General features: G+C 39.5%; 1 protein-coding gene across 1 annotated transcript in view; it reads left to right on the top strand.

Annotated features, from left to right (window-relative positions):
- Window positions 1-27991, top strand: part of ttn.1 (titin, tandem duplicate 1) — a 147315-nt gene that overhangs the window by 73094 nt on the left and 46230 nt on the right. The window contains exons 115-170 of the mRNA XM_053626264.1: window positions 10-306; window positions 391-577; window positions 668-783; window positions 868-1167; window positions 1257-1556; window positions 1660-1765; window positions 1955-2151; window positions 2247-2552; window positions 2653-2931; window positions 3018-3317; window positions 3438-3740; window positions 3823-4206; window positions 4306-4608; window positions 4741-5040; window positions 5195-5491; window positions 5576-5860; window positions 5956-6249; window positions 6406-6705; window positions 6821-7129; window positions 7401-7591; window positions 7699-8128; window positions 8211-8519; window positions 8678-8859; window positions 8952-9081; window positions 9171-9470; window positions 9576-9893; window positions 10151-10447; window positions 10559-10858; window positions 10950-11264; window positions 12144-12292; window positions 12415-12565; window positions 12687-12968; window positions 13075-13377; window positions 13508-13810; window positions 13913-14194; window positions 15189-15488; window positions 15576-15878; window positions 16436-16744; window positions 16835-17116; window positions 17229-17528; window positions 17792-18085; window positions 18518-21487; window positions 21593-21913; window positions 22046-22330; window positions 22419-22718; window positions 22789-23202; window positions 23290-23565; window positions 24324-24623; window positions 24716-25018; window positions 25101-25400; window positions 25487-25774; window positions 25939-26241; window positions 26401-26703; window positions 26786-27091; window positions 27226-27513; window positions 27614-27901. Of these exons, the coding sequence (XP_053482239.1) occupies window positions 10-306; window positions 391-577; window positions 668-783; window positions 868-1167; window positions 1257-1556; window positions 1660-1765; window positions 1955-2151; window positions 2247-2552; window positions 2653-2931; window positions 3018-3317; window positions 3438-3740; window positions 3823-4206; window positions 4306-4608; window positions 4741-5040; window positions 5195-5491; window positions 5576-5860; window positions 5956-6249; window positions 6406-6705; window positions 6821-7129; window positions 7401-7591; window positions 7699-8128; window positions 8211-8519; window positions 8678-8859; window positions 8952-9081; window positions 9171-9470; window positions 9576-9893; window positions 10151-10447; window positions 10559-10858; window positions 10950-11264; window positions 12144-12292; window positions 12415-12565; window positions 12687-12968; window positions 13075-13377; window positions 13508-13810; window positions 13913-14194; window positions 15189-15488; window positions 15576-15878; window positions 16436-16744; window positions 16835-17116; window positions 17229-17528; window positions 17792-18085; window positions 18518-21487; window positions 21593-21913; window positions 22046-22330; window positions 22419-22718; window positions 22789-23202; window positions 23290-23565; window positions 24324-24623; window positions 24716-25018; window positions 25101-25400; window positions 25487-25774; window positions 25939-26241; window positions 26401-26703; window positions 26786-27091; window positions 27226-27513; window positions 27614-27901 (18438 nt within the window). The remainder of the gene's footprint in view (window positions 1-9; window positions 307-390; window positions 578-667; window positions 784-867; window positions 1168-1256; window positions 1557-1659; window positions 1766-1954; window positions 2152-2246; window positions 2553-2652; window positions 2932-3017; window positions 3318-3437; window positions 3741-3822; window positions 4207-4305; window positions 4609-4740; window positions 5041-5194; window positions 5492-5575; window positions 5861-5955; window positions 6250-6405; window positions 6706-6820; window positions 7130-7400; window positions 7592-7698; window positions 8129-8210; window positions 8520-8677; window positions 8860-8951; window positions 9082-9170; window positions 9471-9575; window positions 9894-10150; window positions 10448-10558; window positions 10859-10949; window positions 11265-12143; window positions 12293-12414; window positions 12566-12686; window positions 12969-13074; window positions 13378-13507; window positions 13811-13912; window positions 14195-15188; window positions 15489-15575; window positions 15879-16435; window positions 16745-16834; window positions 17117-17228; window positions 17529-17791; window positions 18086-18517; window positions 21488-21592; window positions 21914-22045; window positions 22331-22418; window positions 22719-22788; window positions 23203-23289; window positions 23566-24323; window positions 24624-24715; window positions 25019-25100; window positions 25401-25486; window positions 25775-25938; window positions 26242-26400; window positions 26704-26785; window positions 27092-27225; window positions 27514-27613; window positions 27902-27991) is intronic.

Genomic DNA, 27991 nt, shown 5'->3' with positions numbered 1-27991 from the left:
TCTTAACAGATAAGCCTGGTCCCCCAGCTGCTTTTGATATTTCTGACATTACCAATGAGTCCTGTTGTCTGGCTTGGAATGCCCCCAGAGATGATGGTGGATCTCCTGTAACCAACTACATTGTGGAAATGAGACCTTTGGAAAAGGAGGAGTGGCAGAAGCTCTCTGCCACTGTCAAGCAGACCACTTTTAAGGCCTGCAAACTGGTATCTTTGAAGGAGTATGTTTTTAGGGTATCTGCTGAGAACCAATATGGCATTGGTACCCCCACAGAGCATGTTCCGATTGTTGCCAAGTATCCATTTGGTAAGTATTTACCCCATTACAGCTTAATTGTGCTGGTCTTTTAAATAGGTGCAAATGCTACTATGTTTCTTTCCTATTATTTAGAGCCTCCTGGTTCCCCAAGCAGGGTGCAGCCCTCTGATATCTCAAAGGATGCCGTAACTTTGACCTGGTATGAGCCTGATGAGGATGGTGGAAGTCCAATCACTGGCTACTGGGTAGAGAGGTTTGATCCAGAAAGTGACAAATGGATCAAATGCAACAAGCTCCCAATCAGAGACACTACACTCAGGTAAGACCTTATACACAAGCAGAATATGGACAAATATAACAAATGTATTTTAAAATGTTAATGCCAGAACACCATGGGTGTTTACTGCAGAGTAAAAGGTCTGGCCACAAAGAAAAAGTACAAATTCCGTATTCTGGCTGAGAACCTTGCAGGAGCAGGAAAACCAAGTATTGAAACAGATCCCATCTTGATTAAGGATCCAATTGGTATGTTGCAATAACACATATGGTCAATTTATTTGCTGTGATACAAAAAAAGATCAGAAAAAAAATATTTTAATTCTTTTATAGATCCTCCATGGGCCCCTGGCAAACCATACATCAAAGACATCGCTAAAACCTCTGCATTCCTGCAATGGACTAGACCAGAGCATGATGGTGGTGCTAAAATTGAGTCTTATATCATTGAGCTCCTCAAGAGTGGAACTGAAGAATGGGTTCGTGTGGCTGAGGATGTGCCTATGACAGAGCACTTGCTGAAGGGACTGATGGAGAAGCAGGAATACTCCTTCCGTGTCAAAGCTGTAAATGTTGCTGGAGAGAGTGAGCCAAGTGAGCCAACTGACCCTGTAGTGTGCAAAGACAGACACTGTGAGTACATAGCTTTGTATAGGCTACCTAATTGCATAGACAGATGTTAATATAAAAAAAAAATAACTTCAACATTTGCATTGAAACAGATCCTCCATCTCCACCACGCTGGCTTGAAGTGGTTAACATTTCAAAGATTGACTGCGAACTGAAATGGACTGAACCAGAAAATGATGGTGGCTCTCCTGTTACCAACTATGTTGTTGAGAAAAGAGATGTAAGACGCTGGACCTGGCAGACTGTGGACACGACGGTGAAAGACACAAAATACACTGTCACTCCACTCAATGAGGGAACTCTATATGTGTTCCGTGTGGCAGCTGAGAACGCTGTGGGCGTGAGTGAATTCCATGAGCTAGAGGATTCTGTTCTAGCAAAAGATACTTTTAGTAAGTGCAAATGCTCCTAATGGAAGCATAATGATTTCTATACTTCTTTAACTTTAACAGAGCAAAGTGCAGTTTAGTAACACATTATTGCTTCTCTCTTAAGCAACTCCTGGACCTCCTTATGCTTTGACTGTGGTTGGGGTATCCAAGAGGCATACTGACCTGAAATGGGAGCCTCCCAAAAGTGATGGTGGACGACCAATCACAAAGTATACAGCCATCTTGTGTATATACACATATACATACATACATACATACATACATATATATATATATATATATATATATATATATATATATATATATATATATATATATAAATCAATTCTGGTTAATATAAATCAACCACATATTTCACATTGTACAGCATAATAACATGGACGTAACCACACTTACAGATATGTTATTGAGAAGAAGGAGAAAGTGGGCACCCGCTGGATAAAGTCTGGAAAGACATCAGGGCCCGAAAGCAAGTATAGGGTGACTGATGTTGATGAGGGTACTGAGGTACAGTTCCAGGTCCGTGCTGAAAACGAAGCTGGAGTTGGCGAGCCAAGTGAACCCACAGACATTATTACAATTGAGGATCCTATAAGTATGTAAACACATTTATGTACACATAATATGGCACAAATCATTTTTTTCGCTACAAATACATGATTAATACATTATTCAATGGCTTCTTTTTAGGCCCACCATCTCCTCCAATTGAAGTTAAGATTGTTGATGCCAGCAGAGAGCACATCAACATCACATGGAGTGCACCAGAGAAAAATGGAGGAAGTCCCATTACTGGATATCATGTTGAGCTGACTGAGGCTGACACAGATAAATGGATGAGGATCAATGCTCGTCCCATAAAAGAGCTCAGATTCAAGGCTGAAGATGGCATTATTCCTGAGAAACAATATGTTCTCAGAGTTCGTGCTATCAATGCAGTTGGTGTCAGTGATCCGTCTGAAATCTCAGACAAAGTCTTTGCTAAAGATCCAGACAGTAAGCATTGTGCTTTTTTTTTTTAATGAAACACTGATTGAATAGTGTTTCTGTAAAAGTCTTTATAATATATTTATATTCATGCATTTTTATTTCATAGGTGCACCAAAAATTGATTTGGAGACCCAAGATGTTGTTATTGTTGAGGGTGAGAAGATGTATCTAAAGATCCCATACAGAGCAATTCCCATGCCATCAATGGTTTGGAAGAAGGGTGAGGCAGAACTAAAGGCAGATGACAGGCTGACTATGAGATGTGAACTCAACAGTATTCACCTTGAGCTTCTAAAATGCAAGCATGAAGATGCTGGTGTCTACACAGTCACTCTAGAAAACAGTCTGGGTTCAGTTACTGGAACAATTAATGTTAAAGTGATTGGTAAGTCAGCTGTGTTTTTTTTAATGTCTTCAGTCATATAGTTTGTTAAGAAAAACAACAATTAATCGAATGGCTTCCATCGATAGGTCTGCCAGGACAATGCAAGAGCATTTCTCCAAGTGAAGTCACCAAGAGCTCCTGTCAAATCTCATGGGAGCCCCCAGAGAGTGACGGTGGTAGCCCCATTTTGCACTATGTACTGGAGCGCAGAGAGTCTCAGAAGAAGACATTCATGCCGGTGATGCCTGGAGTCAATGTATTAACATTTGTGGTCAAAGACCTTATGTTGAATGGTGAATATTACTTCAGAGTTAAGGCTGTTAACAGAATTGGTAGTGGTGAATATCTTGAGCTTCGCAACCCTGTCATCACAGAGGAGCAGAAGCGTAAGTATAATTGTAATTTAAACAACTGCAATATTAACCACATCATTCCACATATATATATTTTTTTATTCTTTGGTTAATAAGTTTTTCCTTTGCATTTTGCTTTTTGAAATATTTCAGAGCGGCCTGACCCACCAGTTGATGTTGAGGGACATAACCCTACCTCTCAGTCTATTACAATTACTTGGAAAGCACCACAATATGATGGTGGCTGTCCAATTACTGGGTATATTCTGGAGAAAATTGAGAAGGATGGTGATAGATTTGTGAGATGTGTTCCAAACCTGGTGCCTGGTTTCTCCTATACCATCACTGGCTTGACAGAAGGCAAGGAATATCAGTTCCGTGTTCGTGCAGAGAATGTGGCTGGAGAAAGTGAACCTTCCCGCAGCACTCCCCTAATTAAGGCTGCAGATCCTGTTGGTATGTATAATGACACAGCAATAAATTAATATCACAACTGAAGTATAAGAAATACTTGTTAAATGAATGTTATTTCATTTAGATCCACCAAAGGTATCACTACATGCACACGTTGCATCTGGCCTGACCATCAGGAAGGGTGAGGAGATTAGAGTGGATGCCCACATTTCTGGATCGCCATATCCCACTGTGACATGGTTCAGGAATGATGAGAATGTCCAGAAGATTGTTAAGAAGAAGCCAGAATTCACTGTGAAAAAGAAAAAGAAAACCAAGGCTATTTATCCCGAACCAGAGGAGGTGTTCCATCCTCCGCTTCTAGATCGTCTGTCATTTGACCAGAGCAAAAGAGGAGAGACTGCCTTGATGGTGCGTGATGCCATCAGAGATGATCATGGACTTTTCACCATCAGAGTTGAAAATACCCATGGTTTTGCAACTGCAGCTTGTGTTGTCAATGTTCTTGGTAGGTTCTTGTGTTTTATGTTGCTGCTTTTCCACATTTGTGAATCTGTAATCTGTGATTAGCAGATTGTTCTAAAATATGTTTTGCTATAATATATAGATAAGCCTGGACCACCTGTAAACTTTGGATTTGATGAGCTCAGGAAAAACTCTGTCATTTGCACATGGGATGCACCACTTGATGATGGTGGCAGTGAAATCATCAACTATATCCTGGAGAAAAAAGACAACACCACAGATGAAATTGGTTGGGTTACTGTTACCTCAACCCATAAAGGATACAACTATCCTGTAACCAAACTCATTGAAGGAAAAGAGTATATTTTCAGAGTGACGGCTGAAAACAAATTTGGCTGTGGACCACCATGCTATTCTGAGCCACTTGTTGCAAAGAATCAGTTTGGTAAAACATGAGCATGATCCTCATTTGTAGACTTTAAAAGAAACATTACTGCATATTATAAAAAATATCAGTTCTAAAAATGGCAGTTTGATAACCAGATGTTTATTTATTTTTTTCATTTTGATTTTCCAGATCCTCCTGATGCTCCTAACATGCCAAGGATTGGTGAAGTTACTGCCAGCAGTGTTGCTTTGTCTTGGCATGAACCTAAGGACAATGGCAGTCCTATCTTGGGCTACTGGATTGAGAGACGTGAGGTCAATAGCAAGTACTGGACCAGAGTGAACCGCAATCTTCTCAACTCCCTGGCACTCAAGGTTGAGGGCCTTATGGAAGGCCTGGTTTATGTCTTCAGAGTTTGTGCTGAGAATCTTGCTGGCCCTGGAGAATTCAGTGCCCCAACTGATCCGGTAGTTGTAATGGATCCAATCTGTAAGCTTCATATTTACTTCATGTTACTATAACAATACAAGAAAAATTTTTTTGCTAAACAAAATCTAAAGAGAGAATAATTATTGCACAAGTTTAACTAGATTATAAATACTCAAAATACGCCTGTTATTGACTACATTTCATATTTGTGCAGTGCCTCCGGGTCCTCCTGTGCCAAGAATTGTTGATACTACAAATACAACAGTTGAAATTGCCTGGATTCCTCCATTGTACAATGGTGGTGGAGATATTCTTGGATATCATGTTGAGCGTTGCCTTGTTGGGGAGAAAGAATGGATTCGCAGCACTGAGTTCAGATGCAAGGAGTGCAAGTACACCTTGACTGGACTGACCGAGGGAGCAGATTATTACATTCGTGTGTTTGCTGTAAATGAAGCTGGTCATGGAGTCCCAGGAATGACTGAACCAGTTCAAGTGAAAGAGCCTGAACGTAAGCTTATAAATAATGCAATTCATAATGCATTATAAATGAATAACAATAACGTGTCTAATGTAATGTTTTATTCTATAACAGAGGCTCCAGGAATTGAGTTTGATATCTCTGTAAGGAATGGAGTAATTATAAAAGCTGGAGAGACTCTGCGTATACCAGCTTATGTTGTTGGCAGACCCACACCAGAGGTGAAATGGACAAAAGATGATGCTGAACCTGACAAAGAACGTGTTACCATTGAAACCATTGGAAAATGCAGCACTGTAAACATCAAGAATGCTCTGAGAACTGACCATGGCAAATATGAGATCACAGGAACCAACTCTAGTGGAACAAAATCTGCTTTTATCAAGGTTGATGTTATGGGTAAGTCAGCATCTTTAGGGTCATCATAAGTTTCCAATTTTGCATTGCCGTAATAGATTTCAATTAACTGTCTTTCTTTTTTTTGTGTATAAAAGATGTTCCTGGCCCAGTGGTTGATCTAAAAACAGTCCATGTCAGCAAGAAGATGATCTCAATTACTTGGTCTGATCCTGTTGATAATGGTGGAAGTGAGATCATGGGATATGTTGTTGAGAGAAAAGATGCTAAGAGGCACATATATAGGCAACCACTGGAAACTGCTTCATGCAAATGTGACATTGTTGGCCTTCTTGATGGTGAAGAATATATGTTCAGAGTGGTTGCGAGAAACAAGTTTGGCCTTGGTGTCCCTGTTGAACTTGGACCTGTCCTAGCTGTGGATCCTAAAGGTAACAGCAGTTCAGCTGATCTCTCATCCTTTTTTCTTGCTTAGGTTAAACACATTTACAGCAGTAATGAACATTGGCATCTTATCGTGAATATTTATATTTTTATGTTTATATAAATATATATTTACATGTATAATATTTATATTGAAATTTCAGGTGTACCATCTGCACCAGAGAAGCTCCGCTACACTGAACGGACCAAGAACACTGTTACACTTACTTGGCAGCCTCCGCGCAGCGATGGTGGTTCTCCCATCAGAGGCTATTATGTTGAAAAGATGCGACAAGACAGTGATGAATTTGATGTTGCCAATCGTCAGATCAGCAAAGATCTTACAATTACACTAGACAATCTGAATGAGAACATGATGTATGACTTCAGAGTGAAGGCTGTCAATGAGGTTGGCGATGGTGAACCATCCAAACCAATAAATGTTCATATTCAAGATGATGAGTGTATGTATTAGTTTATACTTGTACTAGTATGTATTAGTATTATATTTGCTGTTATAGCAATTATTTAACATTTTGTGTTTGTATTTACAATATTTGTGTTTTTCAACTCTTTTAGTTGCCCCAACTGTGAACTTGTTGAAGAGCTTTAAGAGCAATACCATAACTGTCAAAAAAGGAGCAGCCATTGAAATCCCTGCTGAAATTGCTGGTCTGCCATTGCCCACCTTTGAGTGGACAAAGAATGGAGTTGTTCTTGAAAAAACAACTGAGACCATGACACTTGAATCTGAGGAGATTGACAGACAAACTATCAAAACCAATATTGCCATTCCTGAAACTGTAAGACAAGACACAGGCCTATACAAACTAGTTGCCACAAATATTCACGGGAAGGGCCAACAAACGATCAGAGTTGATATTTTAGGTATGACTCTATATTTCATAATATTCTTTATGACTACTTGATAGCAATTAATCACAGTTCTACCCCAGATAAACACACTTAATTTGACTTATCAGCTAATTTATAAGCTTATGTTTATGATTTATGTACATTAATTAAGCTCTTTATGTAACTATGTACAATGAGTAAAAAGAACAGTTCAGAAAAGCACCAGGATATATTTTAAATAATAATCTGTATGAAGGTTTGCTTTTTTAGTTCTTAATTGTCTCTTTGTCCCCCGTTTCTCCAGATCGCCCCTCACCACCACGAAATGTTGTGGTCTCTGATGTTAAGGCTGAGTCTTGCTACCTCACTTGGGATGCTCCAGAGGACAATGGAGGAAGTGACCTCACCAATTATATTATTGAAAAGAGGGATGCCAGCAAGAAGAAATCGGACTGGGAACAGCTGACATGTTGTATTATGGACAGACGCTATGGGGTTAGTGTGTTGTGAACATGCTGTGTTTTTAAAAATAGCTCATAGAATGATATCTGTAATCATGTAACACTGGAACTAATTCTGCTCTTTGTAACACTTTCTTAAAGGTGTACAAGCTTGATACCTATGGCACTTACCAGTTCCAGATAAAAGCAGAGAACAAGTTTGGAGTCAGTGATGGGTGTGAATCAGAGAAAGTTGTCCTCAAGGATCCATATGGTCTTCCTGGTCCACCCCAGAGACCAAGAATCATTGAACATACTCGTTCATCTATGCTTGTAGCTTGGGATCCTCCAAAGGACAATGGTGGCTCAACCATTCAGGGCTACTGGCTTGAAAAGAGAGAGAGAGGAGCTGTATACTGGAGTCGAGTCAATAGGGCTTCTATAACAAAGCCAGCTGTTAAAAGCTTAGAGTATAATGTTCTGCATCTCATTGAAGGTATTGAGTACCAGTTCCGTGTGATGGCACAAAATGCTGCTGGCATTGGACCCCCAAGTGAGGCAACAGAATGTGTGTTTGCCTTGGATCCAAGAAGTAAGTTGGATTCTGTTGCATTAATTTTCAAATAAAGTTGTGTGTTGGCTGTTTTAAAACAAATTGTACCTTTATTTTACAGATCCACCAAGCCAGCCACCTGCCCCGCAACTGAAAGACAAGACAGCAAGCAGTGTATCTCTAGCCTGGGCTCCACCAGATAAGGATGGTGGAAGCCCCATTAAAGGCTATATTGTTGAGGTTCAGGATGAAGGCTCAGAAGAGTGGAGAAGAGTGAATCAACCTGATAAGCTCATTCTCAGTACGTCTTACACTGTGCCAGATCTAAAAGAGAACAAGAAATGTCGATTCAGGATTGTTGCCGTTAATGCTGCTGGTGAGTCAGAGCCAAGTCCCAGGACTTCTGACATCGTGGTACAAGATATCCTGGGTAAGATTTACCTGTACTTTACATTCCATGACAAAAATGTTGTTAAATGTTTGTCATTTGTCCATACATTTGCTTAGCCTAATCAGTCTGGAAAACTGACCTTTTTGTTTTTGGCATTATTAGATTATTAACAAACTTGTTATTCTGAAATTTTACAGAGAAACCCATTATTACGATAGGCGTCTCAGCTCATGACCTGCTTTCTTGTCATGCTGGAACAACAATTAAAATCCCTGCCACCATATCAGGCAGACCTGTTCCAACAGTCAAATGGGAATACGATGGAACTGCCCCAACAGAGAAGAAGAATGAACAGCACACTCTTCCAGTGGATTCAAAGGTAAGACATTGCTCATTCATAATGCTTCCAAATCAAAAACCCTAATAGAGTTCCCATGAAATTAATACTATTGTATTAAAATTATTCAACAGATCGCATTGACTGATACCACAACAGAAGTAACTATCCCTGAGTGTAAGATCAACCACTCTGGACAGTACATAATTACTGCTTCTAATCAAGCTGGTACTAAAGTGGTTAAAGTCCGTGTAACAGTACTTGGTAAGACAGACAATGTTTGGTAACCAAAACTTTGACCATGCAAACAAAAAAATATTTATTAAACAAAATGTTTGTTTGTTTTTTTCCAGATTTGCCTGGGCCTCCAAAAGATCTCAAAATCACTGACATCACAAGAAGTACATGCAGACTTACATGGAAGCCTCCAGATAATGATGGTGGTGAGAAAATCAAGAGCTACTACATTGAGAAGAAGACAGTTGAAGGAAAAGCCTGGACAAAGGTCAACCCAGCCTGTGCTAGTCAGTCCTTGGTAGTCCCAGACCTTGTTGAGGGACAAGACTATTTGTTCCGTATTCGGGCTGAGAATCGCTTTGGTATAGGACCTGCTCTGGAAACCTTCCAAAGGACAAGAGCAAAGGATCCCATCCGTGAGTATAACATTTCAGTGGCCCTCATCAAAAGCAAATTTGCCCTGAAGTATGTAGAGACTGCTCAGTAAATTTATTATTATTACTTCGCTACTACTATCGCAGATCCTCCTGATGCACCCACAAGAGTCAAAATTGTTGATGTGTCCAAGGGGACAGTGACTTTGACGTGGAAGCCACCCAGAAATGATGGTGGATCCCCTGTAACTCACTACATTGTTGAAAGACTTTGGTGGGATTCTAGTGGAGAGCAGCGAGAGTCCTGGAGACAGTGCAATAGACGTGACATTGATACTACAACCTTCAAAGTGGAGGACCTCCATGACGGTGCTGAGTATGAATTCCGTGTCAAGGCTGTAAATGAGGCTGGTGCAAGTAGACCATCTTCTACTGCGGGACCCGTCATCGTTAAGGACCAGACAAGTGTGTAAAATAAACTAAGGTTTACTCATCTTGTATCAAGGCTTGACCAGAAAGGCTACTATTGTTTGTAATGAATGTATTTATAGTAGGTACACCTTGGAATTATGCAAATTAACCTTGTTTGATTGCATATGCTTGTTGTTTTCTACATTAGCATTTCTAATTATTTCTTAGAATTACTCCGTATTGCTAAGTATGACTTTAAATCCACAGAAAACATGTTATTTAACATTTAACAAATGCTTTCTTTTCTCTAGGGGCACCTTCTATTGAGCTTGAAGAGTTCATGGAAGTTGAGCAGGCTACAGATATTAACATTGTCGCTAAGATCAAGGGATGTCCATTCCCCACCCTTACCTGGCAGAAGGCCCCACCCCACAAAAGTGATGCCAAAGTTGATATTGAATATGATGAACATATCAATAAGCTTGTGACTGATGATAGCTGCACTCTGCAGATTCAGCAGGGCAAGCGCTTAGACACTGGTCTCTATACACTCACTGCCAGCAACAGCTTAGGCAAGGTCTCCAAAGAGATGAGACTTAATGTTCTAGGTAGGTCTTCCAAATAGCAAATTATTTACTATTGGTATAACTACAAAAGTTTTGGACTGTAAATGAATACTTTGACATTTCTGTAATTGAACACCACATTTTCACTGTCAGGACTTCCGGGACCTCCTTCTGCACCAATCAAGTTTGAGGAGATTCATGCTCAAAATATTACTCTGTCATGGCTACCTCCTATAGATGATGGTGGCTCCAAAATCACTAACTACACCATAGAGAGACGTGTTGCCAATAGAAAAACATGGATTCCTGTCCCAGGTGCACCCAAAGAGCGCATGTTCACAATTGAGGGTCTAATGCCCGGCCATGAGTATGTGTTCCGCATCAGGGCACAGAATAAATATGGAGTTGGTGAACCTCTTGACAGTGAACCAGAGATTGCTAGAGATATTTTCAGTAAGTAGTCATGATCAAACAGAAACGTCATTAGAAATTCATTAGCTCAGTTATACCTTATTATGACAATATATTGCATCCTTTTTTATAGCTACTCCTGGCCAGTGTGAGAAACCAACCCTATCAAGCATTACAATGGATACAATGACTATAAACTGGGAAGAGCCAGATACAGATGGTGGTAGTCCAATTACTGGGTATTGGCTTGAGCGAAAAGAGACTACATCAAAACGCTGGAACAGAGTCACCCGTGATCCAATCAGGCCCATGCCTTTTGGTGTTTCTTACAAAGTCACAGGACTCATTGAAGGCTCTCAGTACCTGTTCCGTGTGACTGCAATCAATGCAGCTGGATGTGGACCCCCAAGTTTACCGTCTGACCCGACATTTGCCAGAGATCCAATTGGTGAGCAGCTACAATTACATGTACTGTACATTTATCTATTGGGCAGATGCTTTTATCAAAAACACCTTACAATTGAGCTGAGCAGGTGAAAGATAAGGGCATTGCTTGAGGGGCAACAGTCAGTATGCGAAATAAACACAAATCAAATTAAGACGTATGGAGTATTCCTCTTTTAGTCGCATTATTGATGTGCATCACAGACATGTACACACCTTAATCACATTATTAACGTCATGTGGGAGTTTTAGTCGCAATTTGCGACAGGACACGTACACACACAGCAGTGCTCAACCGTTTGATGACAAACAAGAGAGCACGGCAACATCCCAAACCGCGTACTTACCTACTATATAGTAGGTGAGATATGTGTATTTCAGCTAATATATAGTAGGTAAGTGCATGGTTTCGGATGCAGCCCATGGCTTTTGCATGTATAGCATGACAAATAATTAACTGCACTTGAAGCTTTCGTAAAATTGAAACTGAAACACCCAAAACTGTATACAAACTGTATGTTGATACGTGAAATTCTGGAGGGAACGTCGGACGGCGTTGCATGGGGACGTAATGACGTGTGCCGTTAATCGATCTATGTTCTATAACATGTAAAATGGAAACATGAATGGAATATTCTAAAAGCAACTCATGTAAATGCCTTAATCACAATATTGTCTTATTCAGAATAAGGTTAATAATTAGATTATTGTTGTCCATGTAAACGAAGTCAGTGATAGCTTGGTGTACCAGAATTTGAACTCAAAGCCTTCTGATCAGTAAGCCAGAGCTCTAACCATTAAGCCACCACTGCTCTACAAGGATATAACAGTGATTCTTTATTTGTGATTATCAGAGTCTTATATTATTTCTGTTTTTGAATAGCTCCTCCTTCACCTCCAACCCCCAAAGTTACTGATTGGACAAAGACAACAGTTGACTTGGAATGGATTCCACCTCTAAAAGATGGAGGCTCAAAGATCATGGGTTACTATATTGAATACAAAGAGGAAGGCACCGAGGCATGGGTTAAGGTATGCTGTAAACTCAAATACTTTCTTGACTACATGAGATAGGCTACTGTCCCAATATACTGCATTTTGTTTTTTAATTATCAGTGTTAATATTACTAATTATAATTAATTGTATTATTTAGGCCAAAGAAAAAGAAGTCAGAGGAACCAAATTTGTAATCACTGGACTGAAAGAGAATGGGTTTTACAAGTTTAGGGTTTTGGCATTCAATGCTGCTGGGTTAAGTGAACCAGGAGAAGTTGCTGAAGTCCTTGAAATGAAGGAAAAATTAAGTAAGTCTTAGCAAAAATATCCTTTCATTAAAAAAAAATGGTATTGTACCTGCTCTTTGTAAAAGTTGGATACACTTTAGTTTTTCTTTAAATTTGTAACATATTTGTTTTCATATTCCAGTTGCACCAGGACTTGAAATGGATGTGTCAATGAAAGAGAGGATTGTTATTCATGCAGGTGGTGTGATTCGTATCATAGCATATGTGTCAGGCCAGCCTGCACCTACCATCACATGGAACAGAGATGGTGGAGTTGTCCCACCAGAGGCTGTTGTTGAGACCACATCAATCAGCACTTCATTAGTAATTAAGAATTGCACTAGAAGTCAAAAAGGTGTTTATAGCTTAACAGCAAAGAATGCTGGAGGAGAGGTGAAGAGGACTGTCATTGTTGATGTTCTTGGTAAGCAGGAGTATTTAGACATCTATCTTGGTAAACAGGAGTATTTAGACATCTGTAAATAAATGAAAACACATTGTTACATATTTCCTTTCATTTCCTTCCCTAGATGTTCCTGGTCCAGTTGGTATACCTTTTACAGCAGATAATCTTAGTACTGACTCATGCAAATTGACATGGTTCTTCCCAGAGAATGACGGCGGTTCTCCTATATCTAACTACATAATTGAGAAACGTGAAGCTGAACGCAAAGCTTGGACAGCATGCTCATATAATGCCGCCAGGCAAAATGCTGTGGTTAATAATCTTGTTTTAGGAAAAGGATACTTCTTCAGAGTTGCAGCTGAAAATGCAGTTGGAGTTGGTCCATTCCGTGAAACTGCATGTGAAATTATCATCAGGGAGCGTTTAAGTAAGTTGTTCTAATTTTTCATATTATAGTAGCATATTATTCAGAGCACATAAGTAATACTGAAATATCTGAAATATTGAAGACAACTACAATGATTAAACAAATATGATATCTGTTTTTTTTTAATTAGGTGCACCAGACCGTCCAGAGGAAGTTGAGGTCACTGCTGTCACTAAAGATTATATTAGTGTAACATGGAAGCCACCAAAGAATGATGGCGGTTGTGAGGTGACTTCCTACATTCTAGAGGCACGCATGATTGGCAAGGACAAGTTTATGAGATTGACCAAAGAGAAGTTGATGGACAGGAGATTCACCTTTGATTGTCTCCGGGAGGGTGACAGCTATGAATTCCGTGTGAGTGCAGTCAACGAGATTGGTCAGGGCAAGCCGTCCTTCTGCACCAAAGCAATCACATGCAGAGATGAGCTTGGTACGAGAAACTGGTTCTTACTAAAATAACAATTACATGTGTATGTCATCACAGACATATTCCTTTGTGTGGAGCTGATTTATTACTTTTAATTTATTTCAGAACCCCCAACAATTGAAATAGACTTCCGTGACAAAGTTATTGCTCGTGTTGGAGAAAGTTTTGCTCTGCAAGGGCGGTACTCAGGCAAGCCATCCCCTTCTGTTACATGGTCAAGAGATGATGAGGAGCTGAAGGCAGATCAACATGTTCAGTTCATGAAAACACCAACCACCATGGGCCTTGGCATTATCAAGGCTCAGCGTGAACACAGCGGCAGATATTGTGTTACAGTTGAAAATTGTACTGGGGCCCGCAAAGGCATTTGCAATGTCACTGTTGTTGGTACGGCTTTTTTTCTTGAAAAAATTATATATATATATATATATATATATATATATATATATATATATATATATATATATACACACACACACACACACACACACACACAGGTGCTTGAAATCTTCCATATTTCTGCATAAATATGACCTAAAACATCAGATTTTCACACAAGAATGCAATTAGACAAATGACAAGAATATTATACTTGGTCATTTATTTATTGAGGAAAATTATCATAAGATTACAAGATCACAAGATTACATATCTGTGAGTGGCAAAAATATGTGAACCTTTTGGATTAGCAGTTAATTTGAAGGTGAAATTAGAATCAGCTGTTAAATCAAAGGGATGAAAATCAGGTGTGAGTGAACGCCCTGATTTATTTACAGAACAGCGATCTATCAAAGTCTGATCTTCAAACCACATGTTTTTGGAAGTGTATCCTGAGAAACTCAGAAAAAGAATTGTTGATGCCCATGAGGCTGGCAAAGGTTATAAGACAATCCCTAAGGAGTTTGGACTCCACCAATCCACAGTCAGACAGATTGTGTACAGATGGAGAAAATTCAAGACTACTGTTACCCTTCCCAGGAGTGGTCGACCAACAAAGATCACTCCAAGAGCAAGACATGGAATAGTCCACAAGGTCACAAAGGAACCCAGGGTAACTTCTAAGCAACTAAAGGCCTCTCTCACATTGGCTAATGTTAATGGTCATGAGTTCACCAGCAGGAGAACACTGAACAACAATGGTGTGCATGGCAGGGTTGCAAGGAGAAAGTCACTGCTCTTCAAAAAGAACATTGCTGCCTGTCTGCATTTGCTAATGATCACATGAACAAGCCAGAAGGCTATTGGAAAAATGTTTTATTTAGGCAGAAATATAGAAAATACAAAGGGATCACAAACTTTCAAGTACCACTGTGTGTTTATATCCTCTTTTTTTATTGTAAACTATATTATTAATGATCTCTTATGTGGATACACATTTCAGACCGTCCATTGCCACCTGAAGGTCCAGTTATATTTGACGAAGTTCATAGAGATCATATGGTGATTTCTTGGAAGCCTCCTCTTGATGATGGTGGATGCGAAATTTCCAACTATGTAATTGAGAAGAGAGATATTAACAGGGACATGTGGACCACTGTAACATCTGCCACCACAAAAACCACCTGCAAAGTGCCCAAGCTTGTGGAAGGCCGTGTATATATCTTGAGAATCAGTGCTGAGAATATGTATGGCATCAGTGACCCACTGGAGTCTGAAGAAATGAAGGCCAAGGATCTTTTCAGTATGAAATCTGTTTGTTTGTGGAAGTATATTTTAGACATTGTATTGTTCACCATTTTAATGAGCATTTTAATGGTTAAATTTTTAGGAGTACCTGAGGCACCTGACGAGCCTACAGTTAAAGAAGTGTACCATGACTCAGCGCTGGTTCTTTGGAACCGCCCTCGTGATGGTGGCAAACCCATTACTAACTACTACTTAGAAAAGAAGGAGCCTTCTGCTAAGAGATGGGCCAGGGCGACTAGAGATCCAATCTACCCTGCTACCCAGTACAGGGTCCAAGATCTCACTGAAGGCTGTGAATATGAATTCCGTGTCACAGCAGAGAATGAAATTGGTACTGGAGATCCTAGCCCTCCTTCTAAGCCTATCCTAGCCAAGGATCCTATTGGTATGTGATTCTTATCCTTTTAATAACACCTTGTAAAAAAATAAATAAATAAACATAAACAGCTAATTTAATAGCAATGCAATTGCTAACCACCATTAGCTAACTTTTAAAATTAGTTAGATCTTTCAGAAATTTTTTTATCTACTATTAACAAAAGATCAGTGTAGCTTAAAAAGCTCTAGTTAAGTTGGTGGTCAGCATGTATGTTTTGCTAATTTGAAAATAACACATTTATTTTGATCATTTGTCTGGATTGTCTACATGACTTATTTTTAAAACACTTAAACATCAATGTCCTTAAAAGTGAAACAAATAAACAAATATTGCCTTTATTTGGTAATGTGTAAAATCAAATATACTACTTCTATTCATTGCTATGCAGCTAAATGGGACACTGTTTGAATATGCAGTGGTATACACTATTCAGTATGGTTTCCATAGAGTGGGGATACTCCCTGACTTATTTTTGTATCGTATAAAAGATTTCTCTTAGTTTTGTAGCACACAAATCATTTGTGTAAAATTTTCCCTTTAAATTATCACATTTACTTTTGCAGTTCTGCCTAGCCCACCTGTTCTACCTGAGGTCACTGACAAAACAAAGGATTCTGTGAGTCTGTCATGGCGTGTTCCTCGCCATGATGGCAAAGGCAAAATCTTTGGATACCTTATTGAATATCAGAAGCCTGGCGCAATTGAATGGATGCAGGCCAATGAGACACCAGAGTCATGCCCTGATACCAATTTTGTTGTGAAGAACCTACCAGAGGGTGAAGAATTCCGTTTCAGGATTATGGCTGTGAATGCAGCTGGAAAATCTGAGCCTGCTTATGTAAAGGAACCAGTTAAAGTGCACGACAGACTTGGTAATTGTTTTGTTTTATTGAGCTATTCCTAAAACTTAGCAGTCTCAAAATAATCTTAATTATTCACATTTTGTTCTCTTTTATCTGCAGAGGAGCCAGAGTTACTGCTGGATGCAAATATGTCACGGGACCATCTTGCTATGATTGGAACAGATATCACACTAAGTGCTGTGATTAAGGGTATGCCAATTCCCACTGTGTCTTGGAAGAAAAATGGTGACGATGTTCCTGCTCATTGTGTTATTGAAGTCACAGCACGTGGAAGTAAACTGCATATAAAGAAATGTACCCGTGCTGACTGTGGAAACTATACTATAACCATTCAAAATGCAGCAGGCTCAAAGACAGCAACATGCACAGTGCTTGTACTTGGTATGCATAGTTCAATCATACATAAATACACACATACCCACATACATACATGCATACGTACATGTTTGTTTTCCTGTTAATTAATTTTATTTTTACCTTTTGTGCAACATAGATAAACCTGGACCGCCAAGAAAGCTTACTATCTCAGATGTTACAAGTGAGTCAGCGTATCTAACCTGGCAAAAGCCAGAGGATGATGGTGGTGCTGTGATCTCTCACTATGTTGTGGAGAAAAAAGATGTTGCTGCTGAGAAGTGGGTACCTGTCTGTGCCTCGTCCAAGAAGCTTAGCCTCATGGCTTTATACCTAATGGAAGGTGTTCAGTATTTATTCCGTGTGGCAGCTGAAAATCAGTTTGGAAGAAGTGCATATGTTGAAACCAACAAGCCTATCAAAGCAGTTGATCCTCTCTGTAAGTATTAATTTAGAACATATGAGAATATCTTGATTCACTTTGGTGAAATTATGATGAGGGTGTTATTACTATCAATGTCTCAAGGTTTGGATTCAGTTCCCTTTCAGTCAGAACTGAATTTATTCAATTCTGTTCCATTTTAGTTCAGCCAAGGTAGCAAACCTAATCATGTAAAACAACACCATGCATTGAATTTAGCAAATTAGTTAAGCATAAAGTAATATAATTAACACAAAACTTAATATTTTTATTGTCTCCAGATCCTCCTGGCCCTCCTAAGAATTTGCACCATGTAGATGCAGAAAAAACTGAAGTATGGCTTGAATGGGAGTGGCCTGATCGCACTGGTGGAAGTGAAATTACTGGATTTATTGTTGAACATCAAGTAGAAGGGGCCACTGATTGGGTCACCTTCAAAACTGTCAGCAATGCCAACTGCCATGTTACTGGACTTGAAGAAGGAAAAACCTACAGATTCCGTGTAAAATCTCAAAATGCAATCGGCATTAGTCGACCAGATACCACTGTACCAATTACTTGCCAGGAGAAAACTTGTAAGATTTATGTGATACTTTGTGATTATGATCTGATAAGATCTTGTATTACTTATGTATAATAGGTATTATATGTAATACCATATATACACAGTACTGTATAAGAGCCATAGCCTTTCGTTGTTCATCAACATGGTCAGAAGTAGAGATGTTTTATTTTTCATATATTTAAGGAGACATATTTAACACACATTTGCACAAAAGCCTCTATAGCTATATCAAATATCAAATATTTTGGTATCTAGTATTTACCACTAAGAACCTCAAGTCTACATTGGTATGGTCTCTGTCCAACACTATATGTGTAAATAAATAAATACATAAATACATTAATATGGTCTGTAAGATATTAATTTATAAGTATATACTAAGATATTAATATATAAACATATACTTGTTTATTTATTTATTTATTTATTTATTTATTTACAGCGGCACCATCTATTGAAGTTGATGTGAAGCTCATTGAGGGTCTTACTGTAAAGGCTGGAAGCACAATTGTACTCCCTGCAGTGATGAAGGGAATACCAATTCCAACACCCAAATGGCTAAGTGATGGCAATGAGCTGAAAACGGAGGGCAAATTCAAGATTGATACTGAAGGAACTTCAACAGTTCTAACCATTGCTGATTGTGCAAGGATAGACAGTGGAGAATATATACTTACTGTTTCAAATCCTGCAGGAAGCAAATCAGTTGCTCTCCATGTAACAGTACTTGATCTTCCTGGTCCTCCGCTTGGACCTGTCAACATCCTTACGGTTACTCCTGATCACATGGTTATCCAGTGGCGTCCACCTAAGGATGATGGCGGCACACCACTGATGAACTACATTGTTGAAAAGAAGGATGTCAAGAAGTCTTGGGAGCCATGGTCTGTTGTGAGTTCTGGAAGTAACAGCACCAAAGCTAAGGTGCCACGTTTAGAGAAGGGTCGTGAATATATCGTACGCATTCGTGCTGAGAACAAGATTGGCATTGGCGCTGCTCTTGAAAGTCCTCCCACTATTGCCAAGCATATGTTTGATCCACCAGGCCCTCCAGGGCGACCAACATGTTCTGATATCACAGAAAATGCTGTGACATTGTCATGGACTGAACCAGAAACCAATGGTGGAAGTCCAGTTAGTGGCTACATTGTGGAACGCAGGGAGATGACTGGTAAATGGATTCGTGTAAATAAAACACCAGTCTTGGATCTTCGCTACAGAGTCTCTGGTCTTTCTGAGGGCAACATCTATGAATTCAGAATTTTTGCTGAAAATGTTGCTGGTGTAAGTGAGCCTTCCTATCCTTCAGACCAAATAAAAGCCACACGCCCAATTGCTCCTCCTGGACCTCCAAGTAACATAAGACTGAAGGACTGGAGCAAGTCATATGCAGATTTGGTGTGGACCAAGCCTAACAGAGATGGTGGTAGCCCTATTTTAGGCTATGTTGTTGAATGCCAGAAATCTGGCTCTGCACAGTGGGACAGGATCAATAAGGACCTTATCAAGCAATGCGCTTTCAGAGTCCCTGGACTTATTGAAGGCACAGAGTACAGAATCCGTATTAGAGCATCTAACAAAGTTGGGGATGGAGAGCCACGAGAGTTGACAGAGACAGTACTTGCCAAAGACATCCTTGTTCCTCCAGAAATTACTGTTGATGTTGCTTGCCGTGACCTTGTAACAGTTCGGGCAGGACAGATCATCAGCCTTGTCACCAGAGTTAAAGGCAGACCCGATCCTGAAATCACATGGACTAAGGATGCTAGAGCCTTAGGCAGAGACAAGCGTACAGAGATGATTAACAACTTTCCACTTGCTGAACTAGTCATTCAGGATGCTTTACGAGGAGATTATGGAAAATATGCAATTCAAGCTAAAAATAGCAGTGGTCAAGCAAATGCTACAATCATTGTTAATGTGCTTGACATTCCTGGAGCTTGCCAGAACTTGAAGGTTGCATATGTGACCAAGGAATCCTGCATGGTGTCTTGGGAAAATCCAGAGGACAACGGTGGCACTGAAATTACAAATTACATAATTGAGTGTCGTCAACCTAGTCAAAGGGGATGGACAATTGTTTCATCCGATTGCACCAAACGTCTTGTGAAGGCTCCACTTGTTGAGAACTGTGAATATTTCTTCCGTGTTAGCGCAGAGAACAAAATTGGTGCAGGACCGCCAACAGAAACAAAAACAGCAGTCCTTGCTGTTGACCCAGTTGAGAAACCTGGTGATCCAGAGAATTTCCATATCTCTGAAATTGGAAAAACCTTTGTCTTCCTTAAATGGAAAAAGCCAGAATATGATGGTGGTAGTCGCAATCTTGCTTATCATGTGGAAAAGAAACCAAAAGAAGCAGAAGAATGGGAAAGACTCCACAAAGGTGCTATTAAAGAGACATATTTCATGGCTGACAGATGCATAGAAAACCAAATATATCAGTTTAGAGTACAAACAAAAAATGAAGGAGGAGAGAGCAACTGGGTGACTACCGCTGAAGTTCTTGTAAAGGAGGAACTTGCAGTTCCTGAGCTACATGTCAAGTTGGAAGGTGTTCTGGTAGTTAAAGCTGGGGATTCCATTCCAATTGAGGCAGAGGTTAAAGGCAAACCACAACCAGATATCAAATGGGCTAAAGAAGGTGACTCTGTAGATATCAATCGAAGTCCTCGACTACAGGTTGAGTCTGGTGTTAACTTCTCTAAATTCCTGCTTACAAATGCAAAAAGAGCAGATGCTGGACAATATACTGTCACTGCAACAAATGCCGCTGGAACCTGTACTGCTGAGGCTAAAGTGAATGTTCTTGACAGGCCTGGGCCCATTAGAGATCTCAAGGTGTCAGGCATTTCAGTGGATAGATGCAAGTTGGAATGGGAAGAGCCCGAGGATGATGGTGGATGTGAAATTTATAACTACATCATTGAGAAATGTGAGACAAAGAGAGGTGTCTGGTCAATTCATTCTTCAGCTGTTATTAAAAAATCTGCTAATGTAACTCGTCTAATTGAAGGAAACGAGTACATCTTCAGAGTAAGGGCAGAGAACAAGATGGGGACTGGACCTGCTGTACAAACAGAGTCTATTATTGCAAGGACCCAGTTCAGTAGACCTGGTGCTCCAGATGCGCCTGAGGTGACCAAAGTTGCAAAAGATGAAATGACAGTTGCATGGTGCTCCCCTGATAATGATGGTGGAAAACCCATCACTGGTTATATTCTTGAAAAGAAAGAAGAACATGGCATTAGATGGGCACCAGTTACTAAATCTCCTATTACCAGTACACATTTGACTGTAACAGGATTGTTGCCTAATCATGAATACCAATTCCGAGTAAAAGCTGAGAATGAGATTGGAGTTGGTGATGCAAGCAAGCCATCTAGAACATTCACTGCAAGGGATCCTGTTGGTATGTTTAGTTAAACTTAACATTTACCTAAATATAAACTTGTCTACTTATTGTAAATGTTTTGTTATTTTTTTCTTGATTTAATAACTGTTTTTTCGTATGCAGGACCTCCTGGTCCTGTTGGAAACTTAAAGGTGACTGATAGTTCCAAGACATCAATCACTCTTGGATGGACAAAGCCTACACATGATGGTGGTGCTCCACTCATTGGATATGTAGTTGAGCTCAGAGTCAAGGGTACAGGAAAGAAGGGGGATGAAGGATGGAAGAGGTGCAACATTGCTGCACAGCTGATTGGAACAGAGTTCACAGTAACAAGTCTGGATGAGAATCTTGAGTACGAATTCCGTGTTTCTGCACAAAACCAGATAGGTTTGAGCCAACCAACTAATCTTGAGGGAGCTGTTTCTCCACGAGACATTTTTGGTGAGTTTGTCTGAACAAGTTCTACAAACAATCAGGAGTTCTCCAGTGCCATGGTTTTCAACTTTGTGTTTATATTGTGTGTGTGTGTGTGTGTGTGCGTGTGTGTGTGTGTTTTGTTTTTCTCTCAAACAGAGGCCCCTGAAGTTGTTTTAGATGCTGAGCTAAAGAAAGGTCTTACTGTTAGGGCTGGCTGCCCAATAAGAATAGTTGCAACCGTCAGGGGACGACCACCTCCCAAGGTGCAATGGAGAAGAATGGGAATTGATAATGTTGTCAAGAAGGGTCATGTGGATCTCATTGACACAATGACATTCCTTGTCATCCCTGATACCACCCGTGATGATTCAGGCAAATATTCACTGACTGTAACAAGCCCAGCAGGGGAAAAAGCTGTATTTATCAATGTAAAAGTACTAGGTAAGTAGACCAAATATTTTCTTCTATAATGTAAGCAACAGTTTTATTTACACTGAGATTTCACCATTTCATTCAAATGTTTTGACAGACACACCTGGACCAGTTGTTGGTCTGGAGGCCACAGACATTACAACGGTATCTTGCAACCTCTCATGGTCCCCACCTGAAAATGATGGCGGCAGTGAAGTAACTCATTATATTGTTCAGAAACGTGAAATAGATCGCAAGACTTGGGCAACAGTTAAAACTGATGTCGACAAAACAACATTTAAAGTCAGCAACCTTGTACCAGGAACAGAATATTGCTTCAGCGTTACTGCAGTGAATGCATATGGTCCAGGTGTTCCAAAAGCCACACAGAGATCATATCTGGCTTCGGATCCTATCAGTAAGTATCGTGTAACTTGAAAAATTGTTAGGATGTCTAGAATCTTTTTGTAATTATTTGTTGGCCTTAGGTAAACCTGACCCACCACAGAAGGTTGATGTTTTGGAGATTACTAAGAACAGTGCTAAGGTGGGCTGGGTGAAACCAATGAGGGATGGTGGAGCTAAGATTGATGGCTACATAATTGACTACCTTATGCTTCCTGAGCCCAAAACAACCAAGGAACCAGTGGTGGGTGAAAGTGAGGTGGAGCCCGGTGCTGAACCTGTACCCCCCCCACCACCACCACCAGTGGTGAAGGAGGAAGAAGTCCATGCGGAAAAGAAAGAATGGACACCATATACTGTTGTGAAAGATTTATGTATCTCTGTTGTTGGGCTGAAGGAGGGAAGGAAATATCGCTTCAGAGTAGCTGCAAGAAATGCCATGGGAGCTAGTCTTCCCACTGAAACCAAAGAAGCATATGAGATTAAAGAACAAATGTGTAAGTTACTGTATTCAAATTTTATGTAAAATAATTTGGCTCTTAAAGGTATAATTCATTTGAAAATATTCTATGTTTGTTTTATAGTGGAACCCAAGGTGATCATGTCAGAGCTTGTCACTGCAAAAGCAGGAGCAAAAGTGAGAGTTGAAGCTCTTGTATCTGGGAAGCCAGCACCTGTGTGTCAGTGGAAGCAAGGAGATGACAATGTGGTCCCCTCAAGCCGCCTTGCAGTACACAAATCCCAGAACATGTGTGTGCTCATCATCAAAGATGTCTCAAGAATAGACAGTGGTCAATATAGCCTTGTTGCCGAGAACAGCTCAGGAAAGGTGGAACAAGTTATGAAAATTGTCATTAAAGGTTAGTATTTTTAAGTAGATAAATCACATACACTCAGCTGCCAGTTTATTAGGTACACATCCCTTGTACCTAAACTCACTGGCCATTTTTTATGTTCATCTAACATATACAGTACTATGCTAAAGTCAGTGCACATACAAAAATTGCTGCGAAAGCAAAGATGCCTTCAAAAATAATGAAATTAAACATTTCTACATAAAAAATACAATAAAGAGCAGTAAAATGTAATAACCTAAACAAAGTCATTACTTGGTCTGACAACATTTTACTTTGTAAGACAACAACAATAACAACAAAACAGTAGTCTCAGGTGCAATTTGTGCAGTTTTATAGGGAACTTGGCTGGCAAGTTTTACTGAACATCTTAGAATCTTACAACTGAGAATCTGCCACAGTTCTTATAGAGACTTTGACTGAAAACGAGTAGCCTTCATTACAAACAATATTCTGTAAAATTTTATTTTTTTTGTTGGAAAAGTAATGTTTGGATATATAAAAAGTACTGGCTAAATAATGCAGAAGTCTTAAAATAAACATCTGTAACAAAATTTTTACTAAAAACAAGGTGCTCAAGACTTTTGCACAGTACTGTAGGTATACAATTGCTTTTCACTGATGGACAGAGTAGAGTGTGCCTAGGATACATTTTCATATTTCTGCAGCTATATGGATTCCACATACATATGTGAATTTTTTTATGCATTGCTTTACAGCATTCTAAAAATGAACTAAAACTAACACTGTAATACTTTTTGCAGATATTCCTGGACCACCTGAGCCCCCATTTGAAATAAGTGACATTGACTCTGATGCCTGCACATTGTCTTGGAACAAGCCACTTCAAGATGGTGGTAGCAATATCACTAACTATGTGGTTGAGAAATGTAATGTGAGCAGAGGTGACTGGGTTAATGCCGTTTCCAGCTGTGGCAAGACCTGTTGCAGACTTGGGAAACTTGTTCCTGGAACGGAGTATATATTCCGTGTTCGTGCAGAGAATCGTTATGGAATTTCTGACCCCATTACATCTGAGAGGATGATAGCTAAATTCCCATTTGGTAAGTTGAAAGCAAGATCGTTGTTAGTAATTATATAATTGTGAGTAAAAGAAATGTTGTTTATGATATGATACATACTGTATTTTTTCCAGATGTTCCTGGTGAACCCTTGAACTGTCGCATTACAAAAATAAATAAGGACTGCATGTTTGTGGCTTGGGATAAGCCGGAGTCGGATGGTGGCAGTCCAATTACTGGATATTACATTGAGCGAAAAGAGAGGAATAGTCTCTTATGGGTTAAGGCTAATGATTCAGTTGTGCGAACAACTGAATATCCTTGTGCTGGTCTAATTGAAGGTCTGGAATACACTTTCAGAGTATCTGCTATTAACCGTGCAGGACAGGGCAAACCAAGTGCAAAGACAGATTTTGTCACAACAAGAACACCAGTGGGTAGGTCAATGTAAAATATTTGTTAATTTAAATTCACTTGTGTTACATTATTCTGAAAATACATTCATCTATGCCGTTACAGATGCTCCAGGTAAACCAGAGGTACTTGATGTGACCAAAAACAGAGTTACACTGGTTTGGTCCAAACCAAAGAATGATGGTGGAAGCAAGATCATTGGATACTATGTTGAAGCCTTGAAGATTCCTGGAGACAACTGGGTGCGATGCAACACAAGCAGTCAGAATGTACCTCGTGAAGAGTACACTGTTTCTGGATTGGATGAGGGTGCCCAGTATCAATTTAGGGTTATTGCAAAAACAGCCATTAACATTAGCAGGCCATCTGAAGTCAGTGACCCTATTCTGGTGTCTGCAGAAAATGGTGGGTTTTGTTTATGGACAGTTTACTTTTCAGCTTTGAGTACAGTGTTAAATTGTTTCATTCTTTATACATTTTATTGTTCACAGTTCCTCCCAGAATAGAACTGTCAATACAGATGAAGAAGATGGTGCCAAAGAAAGCTGGGTCAGATATTTGCCTTGAAGCTGAAGTTTTTGGCAAACCGATGCCAAAAGTTACATGGAGCAAGGATGGAAAAGTGTTGAGCATGGATAAAGATATGAAGATGTCACAAAAGAGACACCTATTTTCTCTAAACCTCACTGCAGTTACAAAACTCCATACAGGGGTGTACAGCATTCTTGCTGAGAACGCAAGTGGTTCTAAGACAGCAGACATCCAGCTCACAGTTTTGGGTCTGTATTATATATTAATACACTATAGCACCTTGCCATCTTACAAATGTATATGAAATAGTTTCAGTGAATGAGTACATTGATTTCATTATAAAATATTTAATGAAATATTAGATAATTCATTGCCACCATTTCATGTGACACATTTAATTTCCTTTATGCAGATATACCTGGTCCACCTGCCTCTATCAATTTAAAAGAGGTATTTTCTGATCGTGTAAAATTGAGCTGGACAGCTCCACTTGCAGATGGTGGTTCACCAATTACAAACTATATTGTGGATAAGCGTGAGTCAAGTCGGGCTAATTGGGCCCAGGTTTCTGCTACAATCAGCCGTGATACCACTGAATTTTGTGTGGAAAGGCTAATTATGGGTCATGAATACCAGTTCCGAGTACGTGCTGAAAACCGATTTGGAGCTGGCGATGCCATCCTCTCGGATCCTGTTGTTGCAAAAGACCCTTTCAGTAAGATAAAGTTTTAAGACAACCTTTTGTTGTGATAACACATGTCCTCTTGCATATTCATATATACTCAAATATCGTATATATGTATAAAATGGTTTATCTGTATTATCTGTTATGATATGCAACAAAGATTTACACTGTTATGCTTGCTATTAACAGCTGTTCCTGGACAATGTGATCCACCAATCATTACAAATATCACAAAAGAGAAAATGACTGTAAGCTGGAAGGAACCCTCTGATGATGGCAACTCTACTATTCTTGGATATATTGTTGAGAAGCGTGAAACCAAAGAATTAAACTGGACCAAAGTGAATAGGAAACCATTACTTGCAAGATCGCTTGAAGTTGGAGGTCTCTCAGAAGGGGCTCAATATGAGTTTAGAGTTATTGCGGTTAACAAAGCTGGACTTGGAAAACCCAGTGAGCCATCAAATTATGCTGCTGCAGTTGATCCTATTTGTAAGTCAGTTTACAATGTTATTCACATCACATTTGAAAGTATTTAATTATCGATTTTAATTTCTAATAATGTCATTGACAGATCCTCCTGGACCACCGATTTCCCCTAAGGTTACAGACACAAGTAACAGCACTATTAGCTTATCTTGGACTAAACCTGCAAATGATGGTGGAAGTGAAATTTTGGGATATCTAGTTGAATGCAGGAGAACAGATACAACAGACTGGATCAGATGCAATGTCCCAAAGAACCTACAGGACACACACTATGTTGTCACTGGACTCTTGGAGAAATCAGAATATCAACTACGTGTCAGTGCTGTGAACAAAGTTGGCTTTAGTCAGCCATGTGAAGTCCCAGATAAACATGTTGCAAAGGATGTGTTTGGTATGAATTTAAGACTTGAAATTAATTTTTAAAAGCATGAAAGTTATTTATACAATAATTATTACATAACACAACATACACAGAACACATTTGGTACAATTATAACTTAAAAAATTATTTTAATTTAATTTCAGTTGCACCTGAGGCTGAACTTGATGCAGTGCTGAAGGATACATTGGTGCTTCATGCTGGTGCTCCAATGAAACTTCATGCCAAAATTAAAGGCCGTCCTGTTCCAAAGGTCACGTGGGCCAAGATGAACACCAACATAAAGTACAGACAGGGAATCGTCATTAAAGCCACAGACACTGACACAATGGTTTATGTTGAAAAAGCTAATAGAAATGATGCAGGAAAATACATTCTCAACCTTGATAGTATCAGTGGCATGAAGATGTACACAGTTGTTGTTAAAGTTATTGGTAAGTTCATGGATATCAGTAAAATATGTAGTATGAGTTTTGCTAAAAGAAAATACATAAAAAAAAATACTTCACTGCCATTTTGTTTACCACCAAACAGATACACCAGGCCCACCGCTAAACCTGATGGTGAAAGAAACAACAAAGGACAGTACATCTATCATGTGGGATGAGCCACTAATTGATGGTGGAAGTGAAATCACAGGTTACATAGTAGAAAAACGTGATGCAGAGAGAAAAGCATGGTCCACAGTTTCAACCTGTGACAAAACATCTTTCAGGATTGAGGGCCTGGAGCCTGGTAGATCCTACTACTTTAGAGTCATGGCTCAGAATAAGTATGGTACTGGTGAGCCTATTGAAACAGCAGATGCTGTCAGAGCCTCTGGTGAGTGAACAGCTTTTACAATTGTTTGTAAATGTTTTAATATAAGTATCTAAATTATACTGTCATATGTACCACAAGGACTATATAATC

This window comes from Ictalurus furcatus, chromosome 6 (genome assembly GCF_023375685.1).
Source record: "Ictalurus furcatus strain D&B chromosome 6, Billie_1.0, whole genome shotgun sequence".
NCBI classification, from domain to species: domain Eukaryota; kingdom Metazoa; phylum Chordata; class Actinopteri; order Siluriformes; family Ictaluridae; genus Ictalurus; species Ictalurus furcatus.
The sequence above is the reverse complement of the archived record's forward strand: the minus strand, read 5'-3'. Positions and strand labels throughout refer to the sequence as shown.